Below are 8,944 nucleotides of genomic sequence, written 5' to 3'. Positions count from 1 at the left end.
CTAAAATTATCTTGTCATTTGCCTGTTTCTTACATCAGTATATGCTTATGTAATATTGTAACATTTACACACAATATAGTAGGATTGCTGCTCAATAATCATAGAACAGTGGAGATGGGTCTGATTATACAGCGATGTGTCTAAGCTCAGGATTATCTATTAACTTTAATATTCTGAATAATTCAGAAAAGAGGACAAGTAACTGTACCTGTCTGAGAGGAGGCTTTCGACTTCTCCCCATTGTGCTGATCCAAAGTGAAAAGACTACCTGAAGCTCGGCGCACATCCCAAACGTTCACCTTGCTGTCTGCACTTGGAGGAAAGAATAAAAGACATTATTTGCACATTTACTTTCTCCTGGTTACCGAATGACAGAAGCCAGTGTGTTTTAATTTCAGCTAGCTTCTGCAATAAATAGGAGACCCTCCGTATTGGTATTTACAACAGTGTGTGTAACCCAATTCTTGTTTTTAAAAGGTCAATTTTCTGTTGGGAATGACCATGTGGGCTCATAATAACATTTGTGCATTACTCTGGGCTCCTCGCTGTGCCAGTAGTTTTCAGTCCAAAGGCAAAGAGGCGCACCAATCCCAGTGGGTTAATTAGCAGGTCTAATGTGGCATGAAAATAGGTGGTGACTGTATCTACCATATGCTAAACTGACAGCGCCACTAAACCACCACATTGCTTGTCTGGTAGGGATGTGTTACCATTATCCTTGACTTTAAATGTGGCCAGATGGCCGGGATGTGATATACCACAATCTGCTGGGGCAGAACATAGGGGAAAACACACCAATTTAAATTAGCATTGTCCTAATATGGTGCTCAAACTGCGAACTAGGTTCAGTTAAAAAAACCACACTGCTGCAAAGAGAGCTTACCTGGCAGTCGCTAAGATGTACTCGTATCTTGGCGACCATCGCACAGACAGTACTTCTGCTCTATGACCTGGATATGCAAATATAATACTGATTAACACATAAATATGGACGCAACCACACATACTGTGCAACTGGAATTGGCCATTGCCAGGTCCAATACGTATTTAACAAAATTATTAACCAAAGTATTTGTCAAATGTATCAACACTAAGAACACCTGCCATTTTCAGTCTATAGCCAATAGCATGTGTTTGGATGAACTTTTTCTGTGTTTTATGTAACCCTGATAAAGGTTAGACACATAACCATTGGTGCATCAATGGCAATAATCTGAGAATTCCTTCTTTTTTTATTGGATTCAAAAACATTTATCCATAATTTTGCTTTGCATTTTTTGTTTTATCATTTATGTGTTGATAGGCCTTGGGAAAAGAAGAATCCAAAGCAGTCAAAACCAGAATTGATGGATCAGACCTCAAAAAAAGGAAGGACCTAATCTGTGCATCCCTCATTTCCATTGTTCGATTAAAATCTACCAGGTAAAATATCTTATTTGTTATTCTTCCATATTCCTGTACAATCTCTGACAGTGGTAAAAAAAAAAAAAAAATTCTTTTTTTTGTTCATATACTTATAGAAGCATGGAGTTTGCATGTTCTCCCTGTGCACGCGTGGGTTCTCACCAGGTACTCCGGCTTCCTCCCACAGTCCAAAGACATGCCTGTTAGGTTAATTGGTCTCTCTAAATTGCCCTTAGGTGTATGAATGAGTGTGTGCATGGTTGTTTGTGTGTTGCCCTGCGATGGACTGGCGACTTGTCCAGGGTGTACCCTGCCTCTCGCCCATAGACTGCTGGAGATAGGCACCAGCTCCCCTGTGACCCACTATGGAATAAGCGGTAGAAAATGACTGACTGACTGACTTATAGAAGCATTCAGACCTTTAGATTTGTGCCTCTTTAAAGCCCTGTTGACAACAATGACAGCCTCAGGCTCATCGTGGTGAACTTAGCACACCTGTTCTCTGGTGGTTCCTCCCATGGGTTTCCGAGTAAGAGAGGTTCTGCTGTCTTTTTGAAATGTTTAAATGAAATCATCCCACTTCATTTATGATGCTGCATTTAGCCTATGTTAGTAGTGAATGTAAGAAAGGGTTCAGAAACAATCATTTTTTAACCTTAAGTGTGGTTTTCATTCAGAACTATCAACTATCTGCCTGCTTTCTGGTCTCTTTCCAGAATACAACATATTTTCAAAACGCACTGAAGAAAAACACGGCCTATTCTGGTTTGTGTGTATTTCAGTTCATGACATCACAACAGGCACAAGACTCGAGGCTGATCAGCTAGCATTAGTAAACGTTCCAGCAGATATTTTTGTCAGATATTACAGATTCTGACATAAATTCTGAAGAATCGAAACTTCGCTCCTTCCAGTCTGCCTTAGTCTTTTAAAAATAAGAAGGATACGGGTAAAAACCTCTGAAAGAGGAATTTAATTACAAACAAGCAAATAAAGAGCAAAAAACTACAGATGATGCAAATCAATTTATTTAAGCCTTATGTGACGTCACCAGAGGCAACGAATCTTGTTTTTGAGAGGGTACCCTGTAAGTATATAAAAAAAGCAAAACAAATAAAAAATAAATCTAACGTGGGTTAACTTGAGTTCACAGAAAAGTCTGCCTAGAAGCTTTAAAAGTATAATATCAGCATCAATAATTACTAAATAAATAGATACATTAAATATCTACTACTCTGTTGTTTTCATAACAAAGAATACAGATTTTCTTAGAATATTTAGTTTTGCTAGACATATTCTTCCCTAATTTAATGCTGTTTATTTAAACAGGGCAAATTCACAAAATATGTCATCTCAAGGCAATTTACAAGACACACAGTTCCACTTCATAACCAAAAACTAAAATCTTGTGCTGCCCAAATTCATTTCAAATCCTTCCAATCAAAGAATCAGATTAAGGCCCAATGACATTTAGCCCAATTTCATCCCAAATATAACACGATGAAGTTAAATTAATCTAAATAATAATAATAAACCTTTATTTCTCCAGATAAAATTTGATGATGTATTGTTAATAGCTAAAAGGTTATGTATCTAAGGACGCCCGGATGATTACATCATCTTTATCAGCTGTTCTAGTCATGCTATTGTATTGTGTGTAGGAAGATAGAAACAAAAAATATCTCATTTTCAAACTTATTCACACACAAAACCTTAAAGCATCTGACATTTTATGGAGATATTTTAAAATTGCCAAAGTTATTGTACAAAGAAACACACACCCTGCAGGATGTGGATCCGTGAACCGGACTTCAGGTCACAAAGTTGGATTTTAGGGTTTTTGGTACCCACTGAAAACACAAAGACACACACAGAAGTTTCTTAAATTAAAACAGTGATAAAAGAAACAAATTGGTGATAAGCTCAACCCTCAAACCAGAAGATACTAATCACAGTTTCAATGTAACATTTCTTCCTATTAACATTGACCCTCATGTAAATAATGTGTGCTATAATATTCTACTACATGAAAGTATGTTACAAGAGGCAAAGAAAGAACAAGTAACCCAAGTTCTTACAGATAAGATTTGGTAAAAATAAAACCTCACTGATAAAAACTAGTAAGAAGCCAGGGGCTAAAACACCCTCTTCCTTCAAAGTTATAAAAAAAGGGAACCGTAAATGTACATTATTCACAAAAACTACTATTGCTTTAGATGGCTGCTAAAATCTGACTGGATACAATATAACTGAGATCAAGATCCTTTTTAGGAAAGGATTGCATGGAAAGAGTAATACTGTGGGGGATGCATCCAACCTGTTTGACAAGCATGTCTGAGAAGGAAGGAGGTGAGTCTCTCAGATCTAGGAGCAGGAGGCAGGCAGAGGGGACTGGTTTCTGTATGCGACAGGGAGCTTATCTCAGCAGGCCCGATGGACCTGTTGGTCCTGCTTTGTTACCTGGGAAGACCGAGATTCCGACAATGCTTCTCCGCTGAAGTCTGCTCATATGCAATTAGTTTCTAACCCTGTTCTGTCCCCTCAAGATACATGTCATTTTGCACCCGGAGGCGCGTTGTGAGGGGTTGTGTCTGTATCGTTTTATGGAGCAACACGCAGCACTTTTCTTCTGGAGGAAAAAACTAATAACACAGCTGAACATGTGGGATTTCTGCCCTTGGTTTGTGTTTGTACGCAATGCAAAACATGTAAGAAAATTCTCAGGCTGGGGTGTTTTATGTTAATAAGATCAGCAACGAGTGACAGTGATAAAAACACACACCTGCGATGAGACTGTGCTTCCTGGCAATGGGCGAAAGGTGGTGACTGTAGACATTGTCCTCGAACTCAAACATTTCAGCAGGCTAAAAAAAAAATGCAAAGAGAAGAAAGAGCAATTTATAGTCGGAACTATGCGTATTTGCATATGTATGCTTAGTGGAAATCTAATCTAAAGATTAGTCTAACAGCTGCAGCCTTATGGTTTAATATGGCTACATATTGCAAGAAAGAGAAAGAAAAAAAAACAGATGATTGAAAAAGATGAAAAGAATATAAAAGGGAAAAAGAGAGAGGGCACAGCGGTTCAGTGCTCAGAGTGCAGCCCGCTCGGGCAGCCACTGGTGGTTACAATGCTAATTCTTCTGCGAACATAAAAAGCTTCTCTGTGCTCCATCTGTCAGTAAGTGCCAGCACCAGTAAGGACTGTGTCAATGAGAGGAGGGGGGAGCACAAACACTCACTCACACACATACAGAGGAGGATCTGTTTGCATACAAATGTCACGTACAGAAAGAAAAAATGAAGACAGAGTGAACAACAATGCAAAAAACACAACGCATTTAAAAGAGGAGAGAGGGCGCGTCGGTGCAGAGCTCAGACACAAATAAACTAATTAAAAGGTTAGTGGGTTCTTTTCTGTCCCTTCTACGACCTTCTGAGCTGACCCTGGTGCCAGTGTAATTCTAGCACAGCTCTGGGCCTGCCATATGGGACAATGTGGCATAGAAAGGTGGAACGCATGAAGCAGAAAATAAGAAAGGCACAAAGAGGTAGAGGAAAGTGCAAAAAAAAAAATAGTATGAGAGGTGTACTGTGGATGTAAAAGGTTTACACACCCAAACAAATGACAGTTTTATGATAAACCAAAAAAAAAAAAAAAAACATGAATTCAGAGTTTTTATGTGACCTGTACCCTGGACAATCGAGTGAAAAACAAACATGTTTTTGGTCTAACCCTCCCATGCATGGTAATATCTTGAAAATATCTGCCCTATTTTCTTTATAAAATGCTCCAATGTGTCAGATTGTGCAGGCATCTCCTGTGCAGCGGCCTCTTCAGACCTCTGGGCTCTGAGTGGACCACTCCAAAACTTTCATGTCTGTCTGGTTAAGCTGTCGGTTTGTTGATCTGGATCTATGCTTTGGGGACTCTTGTGATAAAAGATGAAAATTCTCTAAATGTTCAGCTTTCTAGCAGATGCCTGAAGGTTTTTATTTGTTTTGGTTTTTGTTGGGTTTTTTTTGCTAATATTGCCTGGTATAAAGGACTATTCAAAAATTCCTCCATTTTGACTGAGGAATCAGATTCCAGCTGAACAAATACTGCCCCAAAGCATGATGCTGCCACCACCATGCTTCACTGGGCGTATGATGCTCATGTAGTGATGTGCAGTATTGTTTAATGTCAAACATACGTTGGTGAATTAGGGCCACAACATACAGCCTCGGTTTCATCAGACCATAAAGCCTTCTCCCACGTACTTTTCTGAGACTTCAAATGGGTTTTTGCTACATTTAACCAGGCTAGGGTGATTTCCTCTGTAACAATAGGCTTCCATTTTGCCACCTTCCCCATAGCCCAGACATACAAAGAATCACATGTACAACACGATCAGAACTTAACAGAAATTTCTGCAGCTTCTTTACTGTTGCGGTATGACTCTTAGCAGACTCTCCGACCACTTTTCTTCTTGTCTTTTCATCAATTTTCGAGGGGCACTTGGTCACTGATTACCATACATTTTCCACTTGATGATGAATGTCTCCACCCTTATTCAAAGACATATCTAATTCCATAGAAAGTCCATTTAACCCTTCTGGTGACTGACACATTCAATGAGATCTCTCTGTTGCTTTGGAAGCTCTGTACAGACTATAGTTTCTGCTGTGAGGTGCAATTTAACAGGGGTTTGAATGAGGTCGTAGATTCACAGTAACACATTAACTAATGCACGGTAATGGAACCACCTTATTTTGGTTTTTTATTTATCAGTCTTCTCCCGATATGATTTCATGTTGTTTTTAATAGGGGTTTTTATAATTAAATTAAATATACTACAAAAATCTAGCATTTTAACAGAGATATTTGGATGTTTTTTCAACTGCATATAATAAATAAAATCAACTGTATTTCTTGCATACCTCAGTGAATAAGATGGAGTTTCTGTTGAGTCAGTCAGATATTAGTTTTCCTTCAGCTGCTTAACTATATTACCGTACCTCTAATTCAATTCAATGCAATTCAAATTCAAAAATTCTTCATTCATCCCAAAAGGGAAATTAAATGTTGTTATAGCTCATATTATGCAGGTTTCTTCAAAGAGTCGTTGTAGATGCTGATGGGTGTGGACAGGAAGGATCTCCTGTAGCGCTCCGTCTTACAGCAGATCTGAAGAAGCCTCTGACTGAAGACACTCTGTTGTTGTAGGACAGTCTCATGAAGAGGATGCTCAGGGTTCTCCATAATGTTCTTCATTTTATGAAGAATCCTTCTTTCCACAATGATCTCCAGAGGTTCCAGAGGAGTCCCCAGAACAGAACCAGACTTCTTTATCAGCTTGTTGAGGTTTTTAAGTCCCTGGCTCTGATGCTGCTTCCCCAGCAGATGATGGTAGAAGAGATCACACTTTCCACAACAGACTTATAGAAGATATGCAGCATCTTGCTGCAAACACCAAAGGACCTAAGCTTCATCAAGAAGTACAGTCTGCTCTGTCCCTTCTTGTAGACGGCTTCACATTTGGATTTCTATTCCAGTCTGTTGTCCAGGTGAAAACCGATGTATTTATACTTCTGCACCACCTCTACTTCTTCTCCTAAGATGGAAATACTGTTTGACCTGTTTCTCTTAAAATCTACCTATATTTTGCACAGGGTGCCTTACTGGGTTCAAAGAGTATTGAGTAACATTGTAAATGAGGTTTGTGGACATCATGGCTTACCTTTAAAGTCTCTGTGTCCCACACTTTCATGGTCTTGTCAAAGGAACTAGAGACAAACATTCCTGTGTCATAAGGATACCACTGGACTGTCTCCACACTGAATTTGTGGACATGTCGGCTTGACCTGGGAAAAAAAGAAATCATTTATAAACCCTGACAGAACCACGTTAAAGAGTGTATTCTGCTTATACTGTAATATTGTTGGAAAACAAAAATGACGACTTCTTTGTATGTTGTGTTGCATCCTCATAACAAATCTTGTGAGCTGGTTGAAAACAGAACAATAACAGAATGCTGCCCTCTAGCGGATGAAATGAATAAGCTAACATTTACCTTCCAACAGTCCGGACTGGATTGCAGGTGTATTGTTGTTTCCCACTGTGGTTCTCCAGGTCATAGATGACAATAACTCCATCTGCACCACCAGACAACATACTAACAAAAGGAAGAAAACAAATTATCACACAGAATTAATTTGTCCAACAATGTATGTCTGCATGATCCCTATTCTTTCACGCAAATTAGTGCTTGTAAATCCTCATTTTAAGAAATAATGCTGCAAACATCTTGTCTTATTGAGATCTTACCACTTTTTTCAACATTTTCTTCTATTGGATTAGTGGATAGCTCCTGCTAACTACAAATCCAAGTCATGGTAATAATATGTTTAAGGGTAACAGTATAACGATACCACTTGAAGTAGAATGGCATTAAACTTGTACATAATACGTGTATTAAATCATCACTGATTGAACTTACTATCTGCCTTCAATGGCATCAATGTCAATGGTATTAATCCCATTTCCATGGATTCGGTCCACATCTCTGTCAGGGTTTAACGTCAGGCTGAGGACTCTTTAACGGATACAGAAAAAAAGAGAAATTGCATGAAGCCTTTTACTCAAATAACAGCTTTTGAAAACACAAAGAAACATTAGGTTATAGAGAAAGTTACAAACTTAACAACTTCATGGGGAAGCTAAAAATATTTCTTACTGCTCTGATCAGCACAATTTACTTCATGTCTGCTTCTTAAACAAACTTAGTAATCTTTTAACTGCATAACATTATTACATTATATTCCTCTAATCAACTTAACCCAGCCTTACTCTTTCTACTACAAATACCATCACGTTCGCCTGAGGACAAAGGAACATAATCCCTTCAATACAGTAAGAAACAGATTGAATTAAGCACGTTGTTATGCTTCCTTTAATTGAAATATTGCCATCAATTATTTCATATCATATGTATGTTTAAAGATTGTATTCGTCTGAATTAGAAATTCTAATGCACATGAGTCTTAACTAAGTCATTTTTAATTTTCCTGTATAACAGTGTCTCAACAGTTTGTCTCATTCAGCTACAAACAACTTTAAATCTACCATCCATATCCATCTGCGAAAACGTATACTTCTATTTTCTCCCACCTCCTCGTTGACTCTGCACGTCTAAGTCGCAAAGGGTCATCCAGACCAGCCTGCCGTGCTGATAAGAATCCTAGCATTGCTTCAACTTCAAGAAATCTGGTTCTGAAAGTCAAAATTACATATTTTATTTGCGCGACTGGTAGCTAAACTAGCTTGAGCTAGCATGTCACCTACGCTGAGGTGAGTTTGTAATCCATGGGGAACATTTTGCCGATTATATAGAGCATCTTCTTGTAATATGATATGCGCCAAACAATACTGAGAATTTTAGAAACGTCTACGGTGCTATATTTGCATTTATACTTGTTATTTTGAACGAACTAACTAGCTTCCCATCGGTTCCAAATAATGAGCCGCCATGTTGGCTAATGACGTAAAAATAATAAT

The 8,944-nt window shown here is 38.4% G+C and overlaps 1 protein-coding gene across 1 annotated transcript in view; it reads right to left on the bottom strand.

Moving 5' to 3' along the window:
• The window catches only part of ercc8 (excision repair cross-complementation group 8), a 20,398-nt gene extending 11,462 nt beyond the window's left edge, over positions 1 to 8,936 (bottom strand). The window contains exons 1-9 of the mRNA XM_047382429.1: positions 8,732 to 8,936; positions 8,558 to 8,659; positions 7,887 to 7,982; positions 7,461 to 7,562; positions 7,128 to 7,251; positions 4,187 to 4,268; positions 3,186 to 3,254; positions 884 to 950; positions 209 to 312 (exon numbers count right to left, since the gene is read on the bottom strand). Coding sequence (XP_047238385.1) covers positions 209 to 312; positions 884 to 950; positions 3,186 to 3,254; positions 4,187 to 4,268; positions 7,128 to 7,251; positions 7,461 to 7,562; positions 7,887 to 7,982; positions 8,558 to 8,659; positions 8,732 to 8,784 — 799 coding nt within the window. The 5' untranslated portion in view covers positions 8,785 to 8,936. The remainder of the gene's footprint in view (positions 1 to 208; positions 313 to 883; positions 951 to 3,185; positions 3,255 to 4,186; positions 4,269 to 7,127; positions 7,252 to 7,460; positions 7,563 to 7,886; positions 7,983 to 8,557; positions 8,660 to 8,731) is intronic.
• Between the last annotated feature and the right edge of the window lie 8 nt (positions 8,937 to 8,944).

The sequence above is a fragment of the Girardinichthys multiradiatus genome, chromosome 12 (genome assembly GCF_021462225.1).
Source record: "Girardinichthys multiradiatus isolate DD_20200921_A chromosome 12, DD_fGirMul_XY1, whole genome shotgun sequence".
In the NCBI taxonomy this organism is placed as follows: Eukaryota; Metazoa; Chordata; class Actinopteri; order Cyprinodontiformes; family Goodeidae; genus Girardinichthys; species Girardinichthys multiradiatus.
The sequence above is the reverse complement of the archived record's forward strand: the minus strand, read 5'-3'. Positions and strand labels throughout refer to the sequence as shown.